This window comes from Berghia stephanieae, chromosome 12 (genome assembly GCF_034508935.2).
Source record: "Berghia stephanieae isolate SIO BIC M18660-M18661 chromosome 12, UCSD_Bste_1.3, whole genome shotgun sequence".
Taxonomy (NCBI): domain Eukaryota; kingdom Metazoa; phylum Mollusca; class Gastropoda; order Nudibranchia; family Aeolidiidae; genus Berghia; species Berghia stephanieae.
In genome coordinates this window covers 34,744,172-34,770,769 of record NC_088371.1, presented here as the reverse complement: position 1 = coordinate 34,770,769, position 26,598 = coordinate 34,744,172, and the positions used below count along the sequence as shown (strand labels likewise).

At 36.9% G+C, this 26,598-nt stretch overlaps 1 protein-coding gene across 5 annotated transcripts in view; it reads right to left on the bottom strand.

Moving 5' to 3' along the window:
* Window positions 1–2,055: 2,055 nt before the first annotated feature.
* LOC144957682 (uncharacterized) overlaps window positions 2,056–26,598 on the bottom strand; it is a 95,370-nt gene continuing 70,827 nt past the window's right edge. For 4 of the 5 annotated variants that reach the window (XM_078889032.1, XM_078889033.1, XM_078889035.1 and 1 more), the window contains 7 exons: window positions 18,174–18,446; window positions 13,009–13,065; window positions 11,210–11,334; window positions 9,519–9,613; window positions 8,286–8,454; window positions 6,918–7,058; window positions 2,638–4,672 (listed from right to left, as the gene is read on the bottom strand). In XM_078889032.1, the coding sequence (XP_078745158.1) occupies window positions 3,224–4,672; window positions 6,918–7,058; window positions 8,286–8,454; window positions 9,519–9,613; window positions 11,210–11,334; window positions 13,009–13,065; window positions 18,174–18,446 (2,309 nt within the window). In that variant the 3' untranslated portion in view covers window positions 2,638–3,223. Of the gene's footprint in view, window positions 4,673–6,917; window positions 7,059–8,285; window positions 8,455–9,518; window positions 9,614–11,209; window positions 11,335–13,008; window positions 13,066–18,173; window positions 18,447–26,598 lie in introns of all 5 variants that reach the window. The other variant, XM_078889034.1, reaches the window with a different exon arrangement.

Below are 26,598 nucleotides of genomic sequence, written 5' to 3'. Positions count from 1 at the left end.
ATGTATCAATTTCTGAATAAATAAAAGGTAGAACAATGGTAAATTGTCTTTATAAAAATAACAATGAAAAAAAAAATGGATTAGAAGTTCAATTTAATTCACAAAGACAAACGGTGAGGATATTTCGGGTTTTCCCCTTTGTCAACCAAACACGATGAATTAATAAGACTTTCTCAAGACGAATGTGAAATTTACTGGCATAATTCAATCATCGTGTTTACCCAAGTAAAACAAATGACTGATACGGCTGATAGAAAGAAAGCATTGATAATTTGGCAACCAGATGGATAAAACAATCTCAATCAAAAACATTTTAAGTAACGTAACAATATATAAATTGTAAAAAGTGATACTGAACTGCTAGAAGCTGTGGACTGTAAAAAGTAAGAAACAAAAATAAATTTAACAGCTTTAAAAAAAAAAAAACCCAACAAAATACCAAACTCTGAACATTTCAGCCAAGAATAAAAATACAATGAAAAAATAAATACACCATTAAAAAAACCCCACACAGATCGAGGCCATAGGAATATTTCTCTGCTGTCAATCTGTTTTGTTTTGTTTTTTTTAGTCATGCCTCAATCCGGTTTCATGTCGAGGTGGAAAAAAAAGAAGTAGTCCTTCAGAGCCAATAGGCCCATGGAGCTGGAGTTTATCCCGGTCTTTAAAGTGTAAAACGGACAATAGCAAAATGCTTGTTATCCATTGGATAGGATGCTAGTCTATCCCAAAATACTTTCCACCAGATCTAACAGATCCAGCTATCCAATCACTGCTGGTTGGACAAGGGGGGGGGGTTAGAAAAAAATCTCCACCTGGTCGTTAACAGCGTTGTCTCTGTCTGAAAAAATTGTAATATCGCCTGACATGTTGCTGTTGTCCAGGGACCCTTTGTACTTGTAAAGTGCTTTGAGCATTTTTAGCGGATATTGCGCAATAAAAAAGCTCAATCATTACATTATTATTACAGTCCACAGAATCTATCAGCTTACTATTCACGTGACAAAGGATCTTTTAAAGAATTACAAGTTGAATTATGGCTTTCTGTGTATCGATGCGCAATGAATTTTGGTAAAACACTCACAGCATCTGCCAGCCAGATATAACAAAGGAACAAAGTTGAAGTCACTCGGCTCATTGTTATTGTTTTTTGACAGTCTTTTTAATGATCGGTTCTCACTACATGACATCAATCAGACTTGGACCATTTGTTACAGTGAATGACGTCATGCACTGACACATTTAAGGTTAAACATAGTTTTTGTCTGGTGGTGCTTTATATCCAGCTGGCGAATGTTGTGAGTATTTTACCTAAACTCATAGCATCAATATATATATGTCATTTGAGACACATTCTGTCCATCATTTTACATTTGTAGCGACAGCCTAAATAGATCCCACACATATACATACATACAGACAAATACACACACAAAATGACCAATAACATCAAGCTAACTGCGAGGTTGGTATTGGTATGGCCAGAGGTGAACGTGTTGTTTTCTATTTCACTCAATTATCACAATTTTGTCTTAAAATGTCGACAGTTGTGTTAATGTTACTTCTTTTACTCCACAACATAAAATTACTGTCAAAAGGAAAAGTGTCATAGTATCTTATCTTATTTTATAAAATTTAGAATCATGGAAAAAATACTTCAAATCTTGTAATATTGGGTTTTGTTTTTGTGAGAAGTGACCAGTGGAAAAACACAATTTCTGCTGAAGATACAAAGTAACAGATTAAAAAAAAAAAGTCAAATTGAACGACATTACAGCCCTATTATCTACGGGACATTGGAATCTGTAAGTTAGCGAAGACCCATCAACAGCGCGTTCAAAACTGTAACTGCTAAGTGCAGTTTTGTGGTTTAGCGGTGTGACACTCACATTCTGATTGAGTCCCGCTCTGGGCTGGAAAAATATTGTAATATCACCTTAAAGACGTCATGTCATGTCTCGTCATACATGTTAAATGTTGCTGTTGTCTGAGAATCCCATGTAAAGTGCTTTGAGTACTTTTAGTGAATATTGCGCAATATAAATGTTCAATTCATTTATTTTTTTTCAGTGATCTCCAGAGGCAAGCAACAATTAATGCAAAAGTAATTCAATATAATTCATATGATACATTAAAATATAATAAGATTTCTTCTTGTGTAAACCCTGCATAAATCCCTATACATAGTAATCATAAACATAAGTCATAACTATAGTGTGGATTTCAAATTTATGTAGAAAGAGTGGTTTTCAAAAACTCGTTATTTCAGTTTTTCTGATTTTGAGATAAAGGATTATTTCCCTAGAATTCCCTTTTTGGGCCTATTATCTTATTATAATTAAAAGTGAACTTGTATCAATTTTAAGGACAATCTTGTGTCAATTGATTATAACAATAAAATTTACGTTTCAATTCAGCTCATGAAGACAAAATCTCGAAAAGTGAAAAAATTGATTTAAATTATTTTGGAAAACCACTCTCAATTTATATAATATATAACAAAGGGTTGTAAAAGTAAATTACTGCTATTAAAAATAATTAGGAAACTTGAAAATACTGTACAATATATAAGTATATTTATACTTGGTGATGCTTATTCTTAAAAAACATTTTAAAGTTATTTTACAAGTCATATAATTTTTTTTTTTTTTTTTAAATTTTGTAAAAATTGGGGTTGACATAATATGATGTTTCTCATTGCAAGTTTTGTTGTTTGTCTCCGGACAAAGGCCAAGGGCTGAAACGTTGTTTGTTTTGTGTTGTTCCCTTATGTATGAGTCGCATTTACTCACTTTATTTTTCTCTTCAGCAAACACAAATATTGCAGTAAAATGTAAACGAAATAACATATAAAAAAACAAAATACAAATAACAACAGCAAAAAAAAAAAAAAAACAAACCCAAAAACAAAAGAAAAGAATTAAATAGATCAAAAACATTTTTAAAAAAATAAAGTAACCCCCCCCCCCCCCCCCCCACCCCCCCATCCCAAAATCAAACAAATAAACAAAACAACCAAAAAAAAACCCCAAAAGAATGAAATGAAGCATGTGTATCAAGTGGATAGTGTTACAAATAGAAGCTGACACAATTTGGGAATGTAACTGGATAATGAAAACAAGTTATTATTATTCATCTCCTTAACCTTTTGGCTACATCCAGCAAGGATCCACCTAAAAGAAGAGCACAAGAATCCTCTGTCACCTCTGAAATAATTATCTTACTAGACGAATATTGTTGAGAAACCATCTTTGGATTTGGCATTTATATTTTGCAGGGCATCACTGACATTGTCCATATCCTGGCGTGAAAAATCCTGAATCGGAGGACGGATGGCCTTCCGATTTTCATGATTATTATTATTATAATTATTTTGATTATCATTTCTCCTCTTATCATCATCACTTTTTCCATCAGTATTAGAAACGGCAGCTGTGGCAGCTAATTCGCTGCCTTGCATTGACGACACGAAACAATTTGTTGAATTTGGGTTCATTCTTTTCAGTGCCTCACTAAGATTGTCCGCGCCCTCATAGGAAATATGACTCACGGGTGGACAGATTGGATTATGAATTTTCCCGTTGCTCTTATTAAATTTTTCAGGGGTGTCCTTGTTGGTAGCATCTTCAGACGATGAACTGCTTGAACTGCTTGTGCTTCTGAAGTCCGAGTTTACATTATGATCCAAGACTTGACTAAAATTATCAACAATCTCAGATGGGATAACATCCACTGGCAGACGAATCCGTTCTTTTCCGATTCTGCCAGGCTGCTCATCAAGCCTTTCTCCTGTAATACCTTTGGATGAAAAAGGACCAGAAACGTTGTTTTTGAAGTCTGAATTTGCATTGGTCAAATACTGGCTGAACGTGTTACTGGCATTGTCAGTATTGGGTAAAACATCTCTGGGAGGACTTAGTATTATTTGATTTTTTTTATTTTTAAACTCCGAGACCTGGCTTTGCTGTTGAAGGATATCCTTGTCAGAAATAGGTGGCTTGATAGAAGTTGAGTGGTTCACGTTCTGATTTTGATTACCGATAGCAACACTCAGATTCTCGATGTTATTAATCTGGGATTGGTTACATGGAGGAACAATTGATATATTCGGGGCCTCGTTTACCTTACGACTGGGATTCTTTTGATAAAAATCCTCATTAAAACCACCAATAGCAGCGCTGATACTCTCTATGTTTTTGATGTCAGATTTATTTATTGGAGGGGTTAGTACTTTCTTGCGAGTGGCAAATGTGTCATTTTCTTCAGGTTGCCTGCCATGGCTATCGGACAACTGAGAATCTGATCTCTGGCTGCTGTCGTATTCGATTTCCTGGTCTGGATCTGGGCAACTTGTGTTCACCGTCCGGCAACTTTCACTATCAAAATAGTCACTGTCAGTGGGAAAGTTAGGACGTGCGAGGTCCACTGAAATGGGGCTAGAGTCGGGCGGGGGTGTGACAGATCGCTGGGTGCTAAGAAGAGATCCATAGGATGAATCCGTGTTAGAGACAAATCTTTCAATTTTTGGAGGTTTTGTCTCGATGAGTTCAAAGTGTGTGGAGAACCAGTGTGGATTCTCCTTCTCAAACTTTTCCACAGCTTTGATGGATTCGAGAAGATCAGAAACGCCGGGTAGACTGGGTAGGTGATCAGGCATCATGGGTAATTGTGACTGGTGGAATAAAGAAGAAAAAAAAAAATAAAGATACAATAATTAAAACAAAAAATTACAAACATCCTGTGGTTCAGATAGCTTAGTTATTAAAACACTCCTTTCACAGTTAAAAAGACCAGTATCTATCCCGAATGCAGTTGGGAATTTTTTCTGGTGTGATTGGGTAGCTGGGTCTTTTAGACCAAGTAAAAAGTACTTTGCGATAAACTAATAACCTATCCAAAAAGGTAGCAAGCAATTACTATTTTAATCTGTATTAATTTCAAACTTAAACAAATTTTACACTTGTAAAAAAATCTCATTTAATCAGTACATTGAAGCCTTACAAGGGTAAAACTCCACATCACTAAAACTATGTAAAACTGAGCTGTATGCCCATCCTTCACACCAGAAACTGCGGCAAACTCCACCTTGGGGACTAGGGTTTGAGCGGCATGTCAACATCTCATGTTTTCCTCAAGCAAGAAACTTATCCACAATTGCTCACTTTACTTCGTTGTACTATGGCTGAAGCTTGGGTTATCTAAGTCTTTTGTCTGGTAAACCCTGGAGAAATACATCCTATGAGGATAAGTAAAGATTTAAGTAAAGCCTCTCCCAACTTTGGAGATTAGTAGGGACGATGATTCTAGATTCTAGATTCCACGACCAAACCTCAATTGTCATGCAGAATCGTTTTGAATAAGTTGTCACAAAGTGCAGTGGAAGAGCTTGTCGTTGAATGTTTCAAAGGGCTGATAAAATGAAATTGGATGAATGAATATGAATGTGTGTTGAGCGAATATCATCTAACTCTTGTTGTTAAATCTGTGATGACTACACCAGAGATATGAATTGCAATTGAAAGGAAGAAGAAGAAGAGAAAGAAGAAGAAGAAGAAGAAGAAGAAGAAGAAGAAGAAGAAGAAGAAGAAGAAGAAGAAGAAGAAGAAGAAGAAGAAGAAGAAAGAAGAATAGAAGAAAGAAGAAGAGAAGAAGAAGAAGAAGAAAGAAGAAGAAGAAGAAGAAGAAGAAGAAGAAGAAGAGAAGAAGAAGAAAGAAGAAGAAGAAGAAGAAGAAGAAGAAGAAGAAGAAGAAGAAGAAGAAGAAGAAGAAGAAAGAAGAAGAAGAAGAAGAAGAAAGAAGAAGAAGAAAGGAAGAAAAGAAGAAGAAGAAGAAGAAGAAGAAGAAGAAGAGAAGAAAGAGAAGAAGAAGAAGAAGAAAGAAGAAAAAGAAGAAAGGAAAAAGAAGAAGAAGAGAAGAAGAAGAAAGAAGAAGAAGAAGAAGAAGAAGAAGAAGAGAAGAAGAAGAAGAAGAAGAAAGAAGAAAGAAGAAGAAGAGAAGAAGAAGAAGAAGAAGAAGAAGAGAAGAAGAAGAAGAAGAAAAGAAGAAGAAGAAGAAGAAGAGAAGAAGAAGAAGAAGAAGAAGAAGAAGAAGAAGAAGAAGAAGAAGAAGAAGAAGAAGAAAGAAGAAGAAGAAGAAGAAGAAGAAGAAGAAGAAGAGAAGAAGAAGAAAGAAGAAAGAAGAAGAAGAAGAAGAAGAAGAAAGAAGAAGAAGAAAGAAGAAGAAGAAGAAGAAGAAGAAGAAGAAAGAAGAAAAGAAGAAGAAGAAGAAGAAGAAGAAGAAGAAGAAGGAGAAGAAGAAGAAGAAGAAGAAGAAGAAGAAGAAAGAAGAAGAAGAAGAAGAAGAAGAAGAAGAAGAAGAAGAAAGAAGAAGAAGAAGAAGAAGAAAGAAGAAGAAGAAGAAGAAGAAGAAGAATAGGAAGAAAAGAAGAAGAAGAAGAAGAAGAAGAAGAAGAAGAAGAAGAAGAAGAAGAAAGAAGAAGAAGAAGAAGAAGAAGAAGAAGAGAGAAGAAGAAGAAGAGAAGAAGAAGAAGAAGAAGAAGAAGAGAAGAAGAAGAAGAAGAAGAAGAAAGAAGAAGAAGAAGAAGAAGAAGAAGAAAGGAAGAAGAAGAAGAAGAAGAGAGAAAAGAAGAGAGAGAAGAAGAAGAAGAAGAAGAAGAAGAAGAAGAGAAGGAAGAGGAGAAGAAGGGAAGGAAAAGGAAGAAGAGAAGAAGAAGAAGAGAAGAAGAAGAAGAAGAAGAAGAAGAAGAAGAAGAAGAAGAAGAAGAAGAAGAAGAAAGAGAGAAGAAGAAGAGAAGAGAAGAAGAAGAAGAAGGGAAAGAAAAAGAAGAAGAAGAAGAAGAAGAAGAAGGAGAAGAAAAAAAAAGAAGAAGAAGCACAGTGAATTCTAATCATGCACTCATCTATTCATTTCACGCGTACCTTGTAAGTATTGACCTCTTCTGGCCCAAAGTTGTGAAGTTGCTGCAGGAAAGGAGACATGTATTTTGGAAGGACGTACTCGTTGAGCTCCCCGAGAAATAGGGTCTTGCAGCTCTCCCCTGTCAGGGACACGATGCCAGCCTGTGTGGTGGTAAAATATGCATGGAAAAAATAGAAGTGAGACTAACTGAGCTGCTGGAATCTGAGGTCTAAAAAAAAATTAATAATAATAATAATAATAATAATAATAATAATAATAATAATAATAATAATAATAATAATAATAATAATAATATATAATAATATATACTTTATTCATCCAAAAAAATGGAAATTCGTTTACAGACGTGGCATGCATAAAAATGTATAAACTGAAAGTTGAGAATCTATGGCGACAATGTATACATATATATATGCAAATGTACAAAACTGTAAAATTATACAACCAAGAACCAATAGCAACACTTTATATATAAATTGGATAAATTGAGATAGGCCATACTTCTGGCCTTTAGTCCGAACTTGTGTGTGTATATTTAAAAGACAGTATTTAATTTAAATCACAGTTGTACGTTAAAAATTCGAACACCATGTGGCAAAAATGAATTAAAGTGACGTGTTGTCTTTGTTTTTATAGATTTAAGGCGACGGCTCCTCAAGGAGAACTTAATATATTTGCGAAGGGGGTGATCGCCATCCTTCATAACTTTCTCCATTTTACTTAGACAGAATAAACAGAAATGAATATAACAGCTTTAAAAAATAATATAACAAATCATTTTGGTCTCAAAACCCCTTTTTCAGCCAACAACAAAATAAAAAAAATTAAAAAATTAAAACGTTGATAATTACACCAGTTGAAAACCTAGATAGTCTACCCCTTGCTTGGTATTTTGTTCTTTTTTGAAGCAGTTATATATATATAAATATATATATTCATTTTTGTTGGTTACTTTTATGGAGGAAATAGAATCTATTACCCAAAGGATGAGAAAAGAAGAAATCATCACCAAGATATCTTTATATTTTTTAAAAAAGTGCGCTATGTGGTCAAGTGGTATGGCACTCGCTTTCGGATCAGAAGGTCCTGGGTTCGAGCCTCGCGCTCAGCACATAGTTGAGTCCTTGGAAAAGGCTCTTTACTCACATTATCTCACCGTACTCAGGTGTAAAATGAGTACCTGGCCGTCAACAGCGTTGTCTTTGTCCAAAAAATTGTAATATCGCCTAACAGACAGCATGTCCCGTCCTACATGTTAAATGTTGCTGTTGACCAGGGACCCCTTGTAAAGCGCTTTGAGCACATTTAGTGGATATTGCGCTATATAAAGCTGAATCTTTAATCTTTAATGAAGGACTACTACTTACCACATTGCCGAGATGCTTATTGCCAATTTCTTTGTACATGTAACTGAGACCTAGGTTAAACACATCCCCTTGAGGTCCCATCTCCACGGGTCTATATTCCTTTCCTTCCACAAATGCCTTCAGTCGACAGAATGCTCCGTGCGAGTTGAAGAAAAGGATAAAATCACATCTAAATGTAGAATAACAAAAAGAATAAAAAAAGAAAAAAAAAAGTGTTAGTTGACAGAATGTACCATGTGAGTTGAAGAAAAGGATAAAATCACCTCTAAATTTAGAATTAAAAAAAAATAATAATAAAATAAAATAAAAAAGTATTAGTTGACAGAATGTACCATGTGAGTTGAGTTGAAAAAAAAAAAAAAGGATAAAACCACACCTGAATGGTATCGTCCCGTCTTGTTTGAAGACAGCTCCGATTACCCCACTTTAAAAGAAACCCTCTTTAGACCACAATGATTTTTAAAAAAACTACAGACCCGTTTCGAATCTTCCCTTTTAAAAAACCAGTTCTTCACCAATTAAATTTTACATTTAAAATTCCATGATCTATATGAGCCATTCCAATCAGCTTATAGGGAAAAAACCATAGCACCGAGATGGCTCTGTTCAGAGTAGTAAATATAATAATAATAATATAATAATAATAATAATAATAATAATAATAATAATAATAATAATAATAATAATAATAATAATAATAATAATAATAATAGATCTTTATTGTCCATAAATATGGCAATTTGTCATTTAGTTACACTTGTTATAACGTTAAATGATAACTATAACATTGAACAGATATTTCACTCCTACTTATTTCTCTTCTCTCTCTCTCTCTCTCTCCTTCTCTCTCTCTCACTCTCTCTTCTCTCCTCTCTCATCTCTCTCATTCTCTCCCTCTCTCTCTTCATTCTCTCTCTCTCTCTCTTCTCTCTCTCTCTTCTCTCTCTCTCTCTCTCATTCTCTCTCTCTCTCTCTCTCTCTCTCTTTCTCTCTCTCTCTCTCTCTCATTCTCTCTCTCTCTCTTTCTCTCTCTCTCATCTCTCTCTCTCCTCTCTCTCTCTTCTCTCTCTCTCTCATTCTCTCTCTCTCCTCTCTCTCCTCTCTCTCTCTCTCTCTCTCTCCTCATCCCTCATTCTCCTCTCTCTCTCTCTCTCTCTCTCTCTCTCATTCTCTCTCTCTCTCATATGCATAGATGGGCATGTGTATCAAGTATCAATCAATCCAATAGCTTACTTGGTCAGCTTGTCCACTAACCAGGATGCCTTGCCTCCATTGTGTTGGTTTGCCTCGGCTTCTGACGGCTCCACAACTTCACACTTGCAATAGGTCTGAGAAAATTTTAAAATAATATATTCATTAGTATGTAATAGGGTGCACCTTGTAAAAAAAAAACAAAACAACAAAAACCTAAAAAAAAAATTAATTAAAAATTACGCTCTTCCGCACAACATCATAAGATATCGTCGCTTAGGCATTTCACGAAGGAATATAGATAGATAATTCATCAAACAAGATGTCTGATGTCAACAGGAATCACCCGTATTATCCAAGTGAGCAAATTGGAGTGAGTTAATAATCTTGCCCAAGGAAAAGAAAAACGATAGTGCCTGAAGCGGGATTGAACCCGGGACCTCCTGGGTCACAGTGCAACGCCTTAACCACTCGGCCACTTTGCCACCTTACGAAAACCTAAAGCTCTTGGGAAAGAAATGGCATTTATAAAACGCTTATAGATTGTAAACAAAATGGTTAACCCTTTCCATACCAACTATACGTAAATCGTCACATTCGTTACGATACAACCAACTTTTTTCTTATTCAAATTTCTCTTGTACATCATAAAATCTAAAAAAAATGAACAGCGTGTTGTCGAGCATGATTTGCTAAACAAATTATTTATCGCAAGAATTTGCTGCTATTGTGTTTGAGTGATAATTTTTTTTTTTTTTTTTTGTTAGTTGGGTGCGAAGTTTTGGGGAATATCCTGAAACTGGCTGGTAAGGAGAGAGTTAAAGCACTTTATTTTTCAACTCAATACTTATATGCGGCCTTGATACTTTTTCCGAGAGTAAAGCAAATAATAATTTACAATGAAAAAAAAATGTCATCTCGGAAAAACTTTAATTTTAACTATACATTTGACTATTTCCCTCCCAGCCAAGAACTCTGGCCAGGGAAAGGACAAAACCAAGTAATCTCATTCCAAGACAACAACAAAAAGCAAGTTGGAAAACAGATATAGGGGTATAAAAAAAGACACAGTAAGTGACCTTCCTGCCCACAATGGGAGGAATTGCCCCTCTTGGCTCAGGTTTGAATGAGTACCTGATTGTGCACAGTGATGGATATTGGAAAAGTGGTGGCATTTAACGAATGACTTGTACTGTATGAAATAAAAAATGGATTCTATATGGCCTGCTGGGAGAAATTAAGAAAGCACTGGGAAAAATATTAAATTTTTTGGTCATAAATTACTTTATACCATATGGTCTAGTGGTTTAACACTCACTTTCGGATCTGAAGGTCTTGTGCTCGAACCTCATTCAGCGCATAGTTGAGTCCTTGGAAAAGGCTCTTTACTCACATTCCCTCACCGTAAAATGACCAGGTAATCATTTTACACCTGAGTACGGATAGTACATAACAGAGAGAGATGATTTAAAAGGAAACAAATATCTCTCGAAAAAAATTTATATACTACTATACATTTGACTGTCTCCCTCCTAGCTGTGGATCCCCAATAGGACCAGGAAAGTAAATGTCCAGGAAAGTAAACGAGCAATCTAGAACTAAGAGAGCAACATGGGGGGGGGGATAGAAGACACAGCAAGTGACCTTTCTCTCTCTGCCTACCATGGGAGGTCAGGAGACCCCAGCCAGTATTCCAAGCTTCAAGCAGTCTGCTTGTGACCAGACAGACCTACCTTTAAGAAGTATACAAATTGTTTCAGCAGGGCCTGGTGATGACTGTGATCTGGTGAAGACATCAGAAAAACCGTCTTGCGTCTCAGGCTTGGCTGTCTCGTCGGGGATGACGGTCGTAATGGCCCTAAAAGAATATCAATATCAATAAAGAATTAACGGCCCATAGGAAAATCAATAAAGAATTCATTCAGTTTCAACGGCCCATAGGAAAATCAATAAAGAATTAATCCAGTTGTAACGGCCCATAGGAAAATCAATAAAGAATTAATCCAGTTTTAACGGCCCACAGGAATATCATTAAAGAATTCATTCAGTTTTAACGGCCCATAGGAAAATCAATAAAGAATTAATCCAGTTTTAACGGCCCATAGGAAAATCAATAAAAAATTAATCCAGTTTTAACGGCCCATAGGAAAATCAATAAAGAATTCATTCAGTTTTAACGGCCCATAGGAAAATCAATAAAGAATTAATCCAGTTTTAACGGCCCATAGGAATATCAATAAAGAATTAATCCAGTTTTTAAACGGCCCATAGGAAAATCAATAAAGAATTAATCCAGTTTTAAAAAACAAGAATAAAACAATAAAGAATCCAGTTTTAAGGCCCAAGGAAATCAATAAAGAATTAATCCAGTTTTAACGGCCCATAGGAAAATCAATAAAGAATGAATCCAGTTTTTTAACGGCCCATAGGAAAATCAATAAAGAATTAATCCAGTTTTAATGGCCCATAGGAAAATCAATAAAGAATTAATCCAGTTTTAACGGCCCATAGGAAAATCATTAAAGAATGAATCCAGTTTTAACAGCCCATAGGAAAATCAATAAAGAATTAATCCAGTTTTAACGGCCCATAGGAAAATCAATAAAGAATGAATCCAGTTTTAACAGCCCATAGGAAAATCAATAAAGAATTAATCCAGTTTTAACGGCCCATAGGAAAATCAATAAAGAATTAATCCAGTTTTAACAGCCCATAGGAAAATCAATAAAGAATTAATCCCGTTTTAACGGCCAGGAAAATCAATAAAAATTAATCAGTTTAACGGCCTAGGAATATCAATAAAGACTCATCCAGTTTTTAACGCCCATAGGAAAATCAATAAGATCAGTTTAATGGCCTAGAAAATAATATTAATCCAGTTTTAACGGCCCATAGGAAAATCAATAAAGAATTAATCCAGTTTTAACGGCCCATAGGAAAATCAATAAAGAATTAATCCAGTTTTAACGGCCCCTAGGAATATCAATAAAGAATTAATATTTTTAAGTTTAAAGATGTCAGGTCATGATTAAGCCTTGAAAAATAAAAATGTGTATGTTAGACTGTAGTACGGCTTTATGGTCTTGAGGTTTGACACTTGCCATCAAACCAGAAAGTTACTGGTTCAAGTCCTATTCTCAGTTGCACAACATCGAGTCCATGAAAAAGATTCCTTGCTCATATTTTCTCAATGCACTCAGATGTAAAAAGAGTACCTCTTTACGGCTGCCGCTACTGGGGAACCGAACCTCAGACCTCCTACAGGTATTCAATGGGTCTCTGGTTGAGGAAGGAAGACTGATTTTTGTCCCCAAGTATTTTTCTTTCTGCTTTGTCTAGCACTGTTTAACACACACACATACACACACACACACACACACGCACATACACACACACACTCACACACACACATACACATACACACACACATACACACACACACACACACACACACACACGTGCGCCGCCTTTCTCGGTGTAAGCGACAGTGCAGAGGATAGTGGGTTCCATTGAGAGAATAATAAAATCTTACCATAAGTACCATGGCCATCTGGCAGGACCTGATCGAATGGTGGATACAGTGTCTCCTCTATTAGAAGAAAAGATAAAAAAAAATTAAATAAAATTAGAGAAGAAAGATAGCTTTAAAAAAAAAAAAAGGAATAGAAAAGTCTCTATCCTGATAGCTCAGTTGATAGGGCACTCAGTTCACATGTAAAGGGACTGAGATCAATCCCTGGGTGAAGTCTGTATTTTTTTTTCTGACCCCTGACCCCTTGCCCCTTGTCTACCCTGCAGTGGTTGGGTAGCTGGGTCCGTTAGATCTATCGGAAAGATATTTGCAAATAGACTAGCGCTCTATCCAAAGGGTAGCAAACAATTGTTATTGCACTGTTCATGCTATAGAAACTGGAAAAAGCTCCGGCTGCATGGACCCGATGGCCGACTCTATCAAAAATAAAAATTAGAAAATAAAAAGATTTTTAAAAAATCATTTTTACGATAGTTATCATGATTCTCTATAAGAAATAAATTTTATCACCACTAGTTCCTTTTTATCACCACTAGATCCTTTTATCACCACTAGATCCTTTTATCACCACTAGATCCTTTTATCACCACTAGATCCTTTTATCACCACTAGATCCTTTTATCACCACTAGATCCTTTTATCACCGCAAGATTCTTTTATCACCACTAGATCCTTTTATCACCACTAGATTCTTTTATCACCACTAGATCCTTTTATCACCACTAGATCCTTTTATCACCACTAGATTCTTTTATCACCACTAGATTCTTTTATCACCACTAGATTCTTTTATCACCACTAGATCCTTTTATCACCACAAGATTCTTTTATCACCACTAGATCCTTTTATCACCACTAGATTCTTTTATCACCACTAGATCCTTTTATCACCACTAGATCCTTTTATCACCGCAAGATTCTTTTATCACCACTAGATCCTTTTATCACCACTAGATCCTTTTATCACTACTACTACTACTACTACTACTACTACTACTACTACTACTACGACGACGACGACGACGACGACGACGACGACAACGACGACGACTAAAACTACTACTACTACTACTACTACTACTACTACTACTACTACTACTACTACTACTACTACTACTACTACTACTACTACTACTATTAGTCCTTGAATCACGTATTAAAATTAGCATTGTAAATTTTTTTGATCAGAATAATATGTTAAGTAAAAGTCAACATGGATTTAGAAAAAAAAAAAAAAATCTAGTGTAACACCACTGTTAGAGGTAATTGAAAACTTTTCAAAGCTAGTTGGTAATGGGGAATAAAATAGACGTTATATATTTGGATTCTAGAAAGGCCTTTGACACTCTTCCTCATGAAAGACTTTAAAAAAAAAATTAAAATCATAAAGGATAAATGGAAATTTTTATAAATGGATTCAAAATAATACACAATAAACTTACTTCAACATTTCATTTTTTAAAACACCAACAATAAAAACAAAATCAAATGGGTGTATTAACTTGGTCGGGAAAATTACTCGATAAAATCTTAACTGGAATTTTTTTAAAAACCCAATAAAAATAAAAACACATGAATTAAATTTTTTTTTTTAATTGTCACTCTGGGTGACCTTTTTGAAAAACTGAGTAAGATTAACCGTTCAACAAAGGCTGAAACCAAATTGGCATAATTCTAATAATTTACTTGTATAATCAATGCGGAAATAATAAAATATTAACTGAGAAGGACAAGTATATAAGAAAAACTTAGTTAATTAAAGAAACGAACAATCTTTATTTGTCTTTTTTTTTTTTTTAATCAAAACTAATCTCAGAGATATATTTATTTCAAATATTCCTTATATGCAAATTTCACAATCTTTAAAAATGTATCTGTGAATATAAAATTTGTAAGACTTTAAATACAACTTATTACTGAACATACAAATAGGTGTAAGGTATTAAAGAGTAAACACGTATAGACACTCTAAATCCCATTGATAATGTACCAGATGACACACATTGGAACATAAAATGAGAAAATAAAACATGAATTGGACGGAAAACACAGATTGGAATAGCATTTGTGTTTTAAAAATGCAACATTTATTTTATTTTTTTCTGCTAAAAAGTATGTACGCACACTTAACAAATAAAAATGCCAAAAATTATTTTTCTCTACTAAAAATAATAAAACTTGAAAATATTAGTACAGAAAATATGACTTATGAGTAACTTATGTCTACTTCGAACTCAAGCACGCTTCGGCATTAACTCACTCAATCCTAGAGAATTTTGCTACTTTTCAAAATTGGAAAAAATGTATTAAAAATGAGCATGTGGATAGATAGTTTTATTCAACTATCATTAACATGTAAAAATGAAAAACATTAGCTTTGATACTACGCCTATAATTTGTCTCAGAAAAATGTAATAAATAGGCATGGGGTAAAAGTAACCCCTGGTAAACTAAGGATTTAGTCGGTGTCAGGGTTGAGTGAGTTAAACATGCCTAAGCCTCCTCTCGATGACCAGCAAGGACTGTAATAGCTAAGCGAGACGTTGAGCTATGAAAAGATAGAAAGGGCTATGACTGTAAAGTCACCGGGAGTCAAGAGCACAATTGAGCCTTGAGCTTTTATATAGCGCAATATCCACTAAAAGTGCTTAAGACGCTTTACAAGGGGTCCCTGGCCAACAGCAACATTTAACATGTTGGACGGGACATGATGCCTGTTAGGCAATATTACACTATTTTTCGGATAGAGACAACACTGTTACCGGCCAGATACTAATTTTACATATGAGTATGGTGAGAGAATGTGAGTAGAGAGCCTTCTCCAAGGACTCAACTATGCGCCGAGCGAGGATTGAACCCAGGACCTTCCGATCCGAAAGCGAGCGTCATACCACTAGACCACATAGCCGCACAAATAAAGCTTATCTGTGCAAAGGCCATTCTACCCACACAGCAGGGCTTGTGGAAAGACGGTGGATGTTGTGTGAAAATTCAATAAGAGTCAAAGATGACTCACATTAATACTCTTCAACAGTCGTAAAATGACGCATGGTAACTTAGTAACACTGCTCTTGGCTCTAAACTATCGGAACAATGGCGGACGCCGCATGAAATATTTCCCCGGCGAGCATAAAAGCGTATCCAGAGGAGAAAAAAAATCACATAAATTTGATCATGTTTTGACTTTTTCACATATTGATCACATATGAAAAGTTCTAGCCAGCATGAAGAATAAAAGTAATGATTTTCTTTGTTTAGAACCAAGATGGCCACCATTGCCGGGCAGCGTGACATCAGACTACTGAATCCAATTGGTGACATCACAAACAAACAATGTTTCAGCCCTTGGCCTTAGCCAGGACACGAACACAAGATATAGGGAAAAACATTTTACCATCAATGTTTGTATACATTGTTGGTATCCTGATGAAAACAGTAGGGTCTGCCTGAAGCCTGTGATCGTGAAAATACTAACGAAAGAGTGAAAATGGAGAGGCTTCGTATGGGAACGATACAGACAAATGGACGTTTTGGGTACAAACCCTTCGTCAGCAAAACAATACGCAAAATAATGTGGAAAATAAAATGTTCCTATACGAAGCTTCTCCATTTTCACTCTTTCGTTAGTATGGTCTCCCGATGATGGCCAAGAGCTGAAACGTGTTTTGTGATGTTTCCAATTTTTATTAAATCTTCTTCACTCTGTTGATTTCTCTCTTTATCTCATAAACCAGCTCATTTAGGCACCTCTAATGTTTTGTGTAACATTTCAGATTTGGAAAATACAAGCAAACACAACCAATCCCTCTCTCCCCCCCCCCCCCCCCTTGCCCCCCACAACCCCAAATAAACACACAAAATTAGTAATTGTCTCAAGTTAATTTTTTAAATGATTATTATCTGTAAAATAATAGTTTACATTAGTTACCTCCCCTGTATTTTCAGAGTTTACATGTAAGTAGTCCATTAGAGCCATTAGGCCCATGGAGCCAGAGTTTATTCCAGTTTCTATAGCTTGAAAGAGACAACAGCAATTGCCTGCTATCCTTTGGATAGGACTCTAGTCTATTGCAAAGTACTTTCCACCAGATCTAACAGATCTAGCTACCCATTCACAGTTAGGCGGACAGAGGGGTACAGAAAAAAAAATCTGGATCGCACCTGGGATCGATTTTGGTTCTTTTGTGTATGAAGTGAGTGCTTTACCAACTAAGCTATTGAAACCCCCTTTAGGTGTCAGTGATGATACTCACAAAAAGTCAAAAAGGAGGAAAAGTCTCGGAAAAACGGAAAACTCACCTAGAACATTCTTGCACCACAGGAAAGTAGGCAGGATGACTTCTTTTGAGTACTTGAAGAGTACTAGGTGTTTTGGCCTTTTTAAAAGGGGGTATTTTTAAGATTTTATATTTAAAAAGATATTTAAAAGGAAATGAGGAAATTCCGATCGAGAATCGAGAAGGTAAAACCGAGGAAAGAAAGGAAAATCCGCGGATTCGCGGATAGTATCATCAGAAGGTGTGTAACATTGACCATTGACCACTATGTGTAACATCAAACAGTTGACCACTCAGTGTAACATCAGGTGTGATAAAGGTAAAATGATCAAAGATGTAAAATTTACTTTTTAAGTCCTTAATAATTTATATCTTCTTCATAAAGTCCCTCAAAAATTGGCAAGGGTATTTTAATTTACTGTTTTATCTAAAATTCATTTCTCAATCTCAGTGTCCTTGATTCAATACTGTTTGAGGCGATGGGTAAAATATAATTGCTTGGAGAAGGAGGAGTGGAAGTATAGTGAGGGGAGAGGAATAGGATAATGATGGAGGAGAGGAGGAGGGAAAAGAAGAAGAAGAGAAGAAAAAAGAAAGGAAGAGAGAGAGGAAGAGAGAAGAAGAAGAAGAAGAGAGAGAAGAAGAAGAAGAAGAAGAGAGAGAGAGAGAAGAAGAAGAAGAAGAGAAGAAGAGAAGAAGAAGAGAAGAGAGAGAGAAGAAGAAGGAGGAGGAGGAGGAGGAGGAGGAGGAGGAGGAAAAGGAGGTGGTGGGAAGAAGCAGAAGAGAGAAGAAAGTTGGAAATCCCCCCGAGAGAATGGAGGAAGACTTTGTAAGGTTTTCATCAAAATATAAGACATTATTCACTTTGAGAAGACCGATTATCCCTACCTTTCCCATTGCGCTGCAACTTGAAATAGATGGCCACGATTATCACAATGACCAAGACCAGCAATCCAGCCGATATGCTTAAAACCAACACCAAGGTATTGTCATCATTTTCAACGCTGGCCGTCTTGGAGTTGCCCGGGGCTTTTTCATCGTTTGTTGAGTTGGAAGCGGTTGTAGGAGGAGATGATTCCGAGTCATCAGTTGGAAGCCTAGAAGGAGCCTGGGTGGTGGTGGTGGTGGTGGTGGTGGTGGGTGGCGGTAGAGAAACGCTCACTGGATTTGTCGAGAAAGAGAGAAGACAAAAAAAAAAAACAAAGATGAGAAAAGAAAACAATTAATACAGCATTGGTTTCCTCTTTATTAACTCACTCAATCCTAGAGATTTTTGCTACTTTTCAAAATAGGAAAAAAAAAGTATTAAAAATGAACATGTGCATAGATAATTTTATTCAACTACCATTAGCATGCAAAAATTAAAAACTTTAGCTGTGATACTGTATATAGGCCTGTAAATGAGCTCTATAAAAATTGACTGAAACTCTTCGACAAACTGAAGATTCAATTATTTTTTTTTTAAATAAGGGCATCATTGAGAGGAGAGTGATAAATACAATATATCAAAATAGTGGGTGTTATTTCTTACTGGAAGTATGACTGCCATAATTTGATGTAGAAGGAATGCTAATAAGCATGTCATTCATATAGGTAAAGATGACTTCATCAAAGTCATATTCCTGCCTCTGGAATTTTTTTGACATAGAAAAATAATCACCATTATCATCTTTAACTTCTAGCCATGACCAATTGAATTTATTCCTCACGGGACTCACATCTTTATCGATGCTCGACAAGTCTGAATTGCGATCCACGAACAGCTCAGCCATTGTGAGAACATTAGAATAATGTAGCAATGAGCAAACTTGATTTTCAATCAGTAAATGACAGAGAAAAAAAAACTTAAATAAATATGACTTCAGGCCAATACACTGAATTATTAAAATTAAGTAGAAGTGAATTATCAAGAAGAAACTTCGGCAGGCGTAGCGGAAAAATTCAAAGAATCGAAATGAAGGTAAATCGCCACAAAACAGCAAGCTCGCTTGGGCTTGAGAAAAACAATGCCAGAAAACGTCCTGATTTGCACAGGAATTAATTAGGCTACTTACCATTGTTCCTTATGATCAGGTACTCAATCAGTGAAGAAACGGTCAACCAGTTTGTTTACAACGTGAGGCAATCGAAATGTGCTTGTAGCAATCTATCCTAACTTTCGATTTGAAGGTGTCTACATAACGGACTTGCGGCATTCGCAATTTACTTTATCATAGTTTTGAGACTCGAAGGGTAAATGTGGTCAATTTTGGCTTAGATGAAACAGTGAAATTTATCGCTCGGTGGCTCAGTTAAAATTGGCTACAGTTGGGATCACGACGGATTGGAAAGTGAAAAAATAATTTAACGAAGGATGTGTGAAAATACCCAGGGAAGTGTTCAGACACACCTTTTATAAAAAGCGTCGCTTTGTCTTGGCAATATATACATCGTTAATATAAACGGTCCCCATGAGCTATGCGTAGCGCTGTGGAACACTCCTAATTATTTTACGGTCATTCGACTACGATTTGTGAATTCTTTCTTTTTTTATTTCTTTTCTTTTTTAAATATTTGAATTTGACAAATTGACTGATTTCAGTTAATTGACTGAGAATTTACAGGTCTATATATAACTATAATTTGTCTCAGAAAAAATGTAATAAATAGGCATAGGGGTAAAATTAACTCGGGTAAACAACGGATATAGTCGGTGTTAAGGTTGAGTGAGTTCACCATTGCATTGCACAATGTAATGGTAAAAATTGTCTGCATCATTTAATCTTAATAAAAAGGGCAACAAAAAATCGGAGCTTTCATATTCAAAGTGAATACGAAGCTGCTAGAAGCTGTGGACTGTAATAAGTATTAAAAAAAAATTAATATAAACCAAATACAGAATGATTTGGGCTCAAAACCCTTCTTCAGCCAACAACGAAGAACGATGAAAACATAAATATATTACTAGAATAGTGCAGTAATTTTGTCTGCCATCGATCTCACCTAATGGATCACCACCTTAACGTTGATAGGGGTGCCTGAGGCATGTCATGGGGCAAAGATAATAATAATAATAATAATACTAATAATAATAATAATAATAATAATAATATAATAATTTATTAAAAATAATCAATAATTAATTACAGTTTTATTTACCAATAATATGCAATGTCATTAGAACATGTATAGTTAATGTAACTATACTTACATTTCCTCTCTTACTCTCTCTCTCTCTCTCTCTCTCTCTCTCTCTCTCTCTCTCTCTCTCTCTTCCTCTCTCTCCTCTCTCTCTCTCTCTCTCTCCTCTCTCTCTCTTCTCTCTCTCTCTCCTCTCTCTCTCTTCATTCACTCTCTCTCCTCTCTCATTCTCTCTCTCTCTCTCTCTCTCTCTCTCTCTCTCTCTCTCTCTCTCTCTCTCTCTCTCTCTCTCTCTCTCTCTCTCTCTCTCTCTCTCTCTGTGTAAGAGATGTAATACCAGTTGACCACCTTTAGACCATCCTGTATGTCAAGCCGATATGCGGGTGCCATGAAGAAACCCATCCAAATAGGAGACAGAATAGTGATCCAATCTGGTGCCCGAATGGCGTCGGCCATCCCAGGCTCCACACACACTACTATCCTATCATGTTCAGCTCTAGATCTCATTCTCAATGGCACTGTGGCAGACTGCCTGACCAAATACTGCCGTATTCATGTCACCATGGTTGCCGACATGCATGACAAGTAAGCAGGCATCCTAATTCAACATTATCCTTACAGTGCATATTGAAGCTGGTGTCGTGAATAGATTTTTACATCTCATTCAAGATGAGAAAATAAAATAAATAAATAATATGCACGAGGCATGTATCTCCACCGAAGTGGGCAGTTCGCGATTTACTAAGTACACATACTTAGATTTTGGTTATCCGGTTAGGAAACGTTTAGTAGAAATTCATATTGCAAAAAAGAGAGCGAGTAAGCGGTGACTGCCGCTTATATACGAGGGCAAACAAGATATGACGTCACAATCACAAACGGAACATCATGACAACAACTCACAACAGCCTCGATCGAGATACTACACACCATACCAACACACAAACACACAACATAAAAAGGCATATTGTTCCCTACATTCCTCCCCCTTCTAAAACAAACCTCAGTCTCCAGTTTGACATCCCATAACGAAAAAAAAGAAACTTCTTACCTTAGAGGCGTTACTCCAATTGAGCCATAAAACGGGGGAAATAACAACAAACAATAAATCTCCCTTCCCGGGGGCTTGAAAACTTGAAATAAAAATCCACAGGGGATACAATGAATTTCCCTTGAAAAAAACTTGAAATAAAATAAAAATCCGCAAATCACTACTGAAAATATCCATATCAGAAAAAAGTACTTATGAAAGTTGGACCAAAATTAATAAAAGATAACATGTTAGGAGGGATGTAATATTTCAAATTTCATTGGGAATATAAGCAATCAAAATTGTAAGACAATGTCAGTGTGGTTGCTTGCTGCACTTGTAAATGGGTGGATATGTCTAATTTTTTCTTTAAAACAATGCAGCTGAAAATTGAGCTTATTTAGTATTTACATTATTGCTAACAGGATAGGGGAGCTCTTTATTAATTGATTGACAAGATGATGATGACCAGGGATAATGTCAGAAATTTTTTTTTTTTTTTTTTAAAGCATAGTCGGAACCATGTCCGTTACCAATTCATGTTAATGTCTATAATACAGGTCCTGCCACAAGGTGGTATCCATCATCATTTTGAAGCTTATGCTTCTGACTCACCTGATCGAGGTAGTAAAATACCTTCTGATGTATAGCCATAATTCCCTCCCTCGCCTGCTTGAGGTGAATTCTCATGTGTTCATGTTATCAGTTCATTAGGGGTACCACTACCATGGTTTCCTGGCCCACATGGTCGTCATGGTACCCTCATGGGTTCTTTCTCACATTTTGGCTTATTCTGGTTCCATCATGTTGGGTCGGGTTCTTAAGCCATTATCGGATGGGCCTCTGGGTAGCTCTCTCCCTTCCTCGCCTGTGATTCCGAGGGGTACCATCCCTGGTATCATCAGGTCTCTGGGTTCAGGGGGGCTTACACCAGGTATCATCAAGCCTGTGATTCTGAGGGGTTCCAACCCTGGTATCATCAGGTCTTGGGTTCAGGGCACTTTTTTCAGCTGTCATCAAACCTGTGATTGCTTGGGGTGTCATCAGGCTCCCTGTGCATGGTGTCTGCTCCAGGTGTCTCTAGTAGTCCCTTGTGCCCTTGAGTCATCATGATGTGAGAAGTTTCTTAGTGGGGAGGTGAAACCTCTACCCTTTGATGGGGAGGTGAGGCGTCACCTCTACCCCTTCTCCTTCAGCCTTTGGTTCGAGTCCAGTATCATCAGGCTGAGCTTCCCTGGTATTTTCTTTGGAATTGAACCCCTTCATCACTGTGGTGGCATCGACTCGTTGCTATTCTGCTCAGTTGATACAGACCGTGATGTTGCTCCAGACAGTCAAACATACTTTGTTGTTTCTTTCCAGGGTCTGGGGTTTTTCTTTTTGTACATAGCAACAGAGATGAGTCATGACAGAGTTGGAGGCTTCTTGATTGACCATTCTTCTTAAAGCTTGTTTCTGTTTTTTACACATAACACTGCACCGAAGATTAAATCTGCAATGATGCTGGCAGGACTGATCAGGATGGCATTCAGTTATAAAACGTTTTTAATTTTTAATTTTTGTCTTCAAGGTGCACTTTTTGCCTCTTCTAATTCCATAGTCGAATTTCATCTTTTCAACTCTGTCTTCGATGGTTTACTAGCAGTCTTGTGAGCTTGCTTAAAACATAATTTTTAATATTTCACCAATAATTACCCCTCTTCCTTTATGGGTTTAGGCTTAAGCTCAAATTCTTTGTTGTAAAAACTATCTGTTATTGACTGCACTGCAGATGACGGAAGCAATTAGTAATATATATTCTTCCTGGGTATGTAGCTTCATAACGTCACCATAATTTTTTATTTTTTTTCTCTCGCTCGTCTTGACCATCTGTCACTAGTCAGAGCGGTGGTTCAGGTCTTGTGCATTTAGAGGCAGGAAATAATTGACCTGAATAAGAATTCTTAACAGCTGCTAATTACTTTCATTGTGGTGGTGATTGAAGTGATCTGATTGGTGAGAGTTTCTTAGTATCTTTGTTGAGGGCCATAGAATGCCATTCTCAACGTATGTCATGGGTATCCCAAATGTATTAGAATTGTTAGGTCCTGGCCTCTCATATTTACTTTTATATTTTAACCACAATGAGCAGCCTTAAGTTACACATTGACATCATTTGAGGATATGCTTACACACAAATCCAAATCTCTTGGAAGTGGCAATTTCAGCAGTTTATTCTCCATCACTTCATTCGTCTAAAGTGGTCATCTTGAAGGAAGAAGAGATTCTGGCCTATTGTATAATATTATTGTGCAGCGTTTAGTCTTGTCTGTTGGGCATGGAGCTGAGATGTTTTAAGATTGAAAGACGATCATCAAAATATTTTCCAAAGACAAGGGTATCATTCTTCATCACAATAGGGTTTTACGATCTGTTCTTTATTTTGGCTAGACCGATTTACATTGTGTCTTCAGTCGTTGGTCTGCTGGGCAAGGTTTTCCTCAGTTTGTTCATTTCAATAAAATTCGTACAGTCAGAAGAGTAGGGGCACAAATCGCTCATAGTCACATCTGTTTTGTGCCTCAAAAAACTGGGTCCTCTTTACTTGCCCTTGTTTGAACTGGGATCAATTTCAGGCTCAATCTGATCCCTGTCCGTTTGGCGCCTTGTCTTCCTTTGGGCGACCTTTCATGGAACAGTCTCTAGCATAGTGGTCTTGACCTCCACATGAAAAACAGGCACTTGATGGTGGGAAATTGGAGCGAGATCTTGGCTGTGCACGTTGAGCACCTCTTTGCATAACTTCCAAGTCTTGGCTCTGGAGTGCAATGAGAGTCTAATTTACTTTGGGTTTGCTCATGCAGTGATATCTTTTTGAACATTGCCTCAACACTCACCTCAGTCCTCTGCTGTCCGCCAGTTGTTTTAATGCTTGTGTGGTGAGTCACTGCTCTAATTTGGTTACAATCTTCCAATTCCTCAGATTCTGATCCAGATTCTTAAATTGGAGTATCTTCCTGTTCTATGGTTCTTCTCATAGATGGCGTTCTTCGTGGTAGCCAGCGGGTTCGCCTTATTGTGTCTCTCGCATGTCCACAGTCCTCTCTTTGTGGGTCCATTGATGTGAAGCCTTTGTTTGAGAAAATCTTGAGAGGGTGGGTCCAATGTGTGAGTTACAGGTTCAGGACACTCAGAGTAAGGCACCTTGTCCATGGAATTTTGACAAAATTTACCTTCATGAACAAAAGGACCCCGCTCCTGGTCGGACGCCAAAAAGGATGTTTTCGGTAGGCTGATTGTGCCACGCATTACGAATGGTGCGTTTCGCATCGTTACAAAATACAAAATGTAGGGTTCATGACATTACTAGCACTTCCTTGAGGATTGCTAGTAGCGTCTTGTTCAGGATGCGAACCTGCAGCTTTAGTTGTGATCTGCTGCTCAGACAGTCCCTTCGTCTGTCTCCAGGACCAGACACATTATCATTCGAAACGATTTTGTGCAGGGAACTGTAGCGAGAGGTACCAGGGACATGTTCGTCTGGCTTCTCAAAAACGCACGATTCGGGAACCGAAAATCAAAAAGTTCTAACATATCGCCATTGCTGATCTTATCTATCACATCTTCCTTAGTGAGTAGACCTTTATGGGCTTGAATGTCAAGCAAGGTTTTAGCCAAAGGCTTGCATATCCCAGATGACCTCAAAAGGTCCTTGGCAGTAATGACAATGATAAAGTCTGTAAACTTGGAATACTCTAAGATCCCTTCTCACTTGTTTACAACACCTACACCGCAGCTGATAGCTTTCAACTATTTTCATTGTTTAATCACTGGGCTCGAGGTGGTCTTATCCTATTTAGACACTGACCAGGTGTCTATGGCAAGTGGATATGTTTACAGAGTATGGATGTAAAGAGTTCAGATAAACATCCTATACTTAATAGGGGTTGTTAGGAACATGTAAATGAAGATGAACGCTACTGTCTGGTGAGACAAAACTAGCAGCCTGTGTAGGTTGTTCAGCTAGTTAAGTGATTTATCACTTACAACTTAGTCTAGTTAGTCTACCTGAGTTTAGTCCAGTTACTGTTGACTTAAGAACTAGAGATAGAGCTGATTGACCAGCAATCTGGGAGCCATGCAATGCATAGGAATAGTACTCCAGATCCTTGAGACTCTAGTCTCATGCATAAAAGATAAGCACCCTACCCTGTATGCATGGTGGGTCTTGATTAAACTCAGTTTAGACATAGACTTCGACCTCTGTTGTAATCTTCTGGTGTTAACACTTACAGCTTAGAGACTAGTTAGCTAGTCTACCTGAGTTGAGTCCAGTTACTGTTGACTTTAAAACTAGAGATAGAGGTAATTGACCAGCAATCTGGGAGCCATGCAATGCATAGGAATAGTACTCCAGAAAGCAGTCATTGAGACTCTAGTCTCATGCATAAAAGATAAGCACCCTACCCTGTATGCATGGTAGGTCATGATTTAAACTCAGGAGTTTAGACATCGACTTCGCCTTCTGATAGATATGTTAACAGAGTATGGATGTAAAGAGTTCAGATAAACATCCTATACTTAATAGGGGTTGTTAGGAACATGTAAATGAAGATGAACGCTACTGTCTGGTGAGACAAAACTAGCAGCCTGTGTAGGTTGTTCAGCTAGTTAAGTGATTTATCACTTACAACTTAGTCTAGTTAGTCTACCTGAATTGAGTCCAGTTACTGTTGACTTAAGAACTAGAGATAGAGCTGATTGACCAGCAATCTGGGAGCCATGCAATGCATAGGAATAGTACTCCAGATGTCAGTCCTTGAGACTCTAGTCTCATGCATAAAAGATAAGCACCCTACCCTGTATGCATGGTGGGTCTTGATTAACTCAGTTTAGACATAGATTTCGACTTCTGTTGTAATCTTCTGGTGTTATCACTTACAGCTTAGAGACTAGTTAGCTAGTCTACCTGAGTTGAGTCCAGTTACTGTTGACTTTAAAACTAGAGATAGAGGTAATTGACCAGCAATCTGGGAGCCATGCAATGCATAGGAATTGTACTCCAGAAAGCAGTCATTGAGACTCTAGTCTCATGCATAAAAGACAAGCACCCTACCCTGTATGCATGGTAGGTCATGATCTATTAAACTCAGGAGTTTAGACATCGACTACGACTTCTTGTGT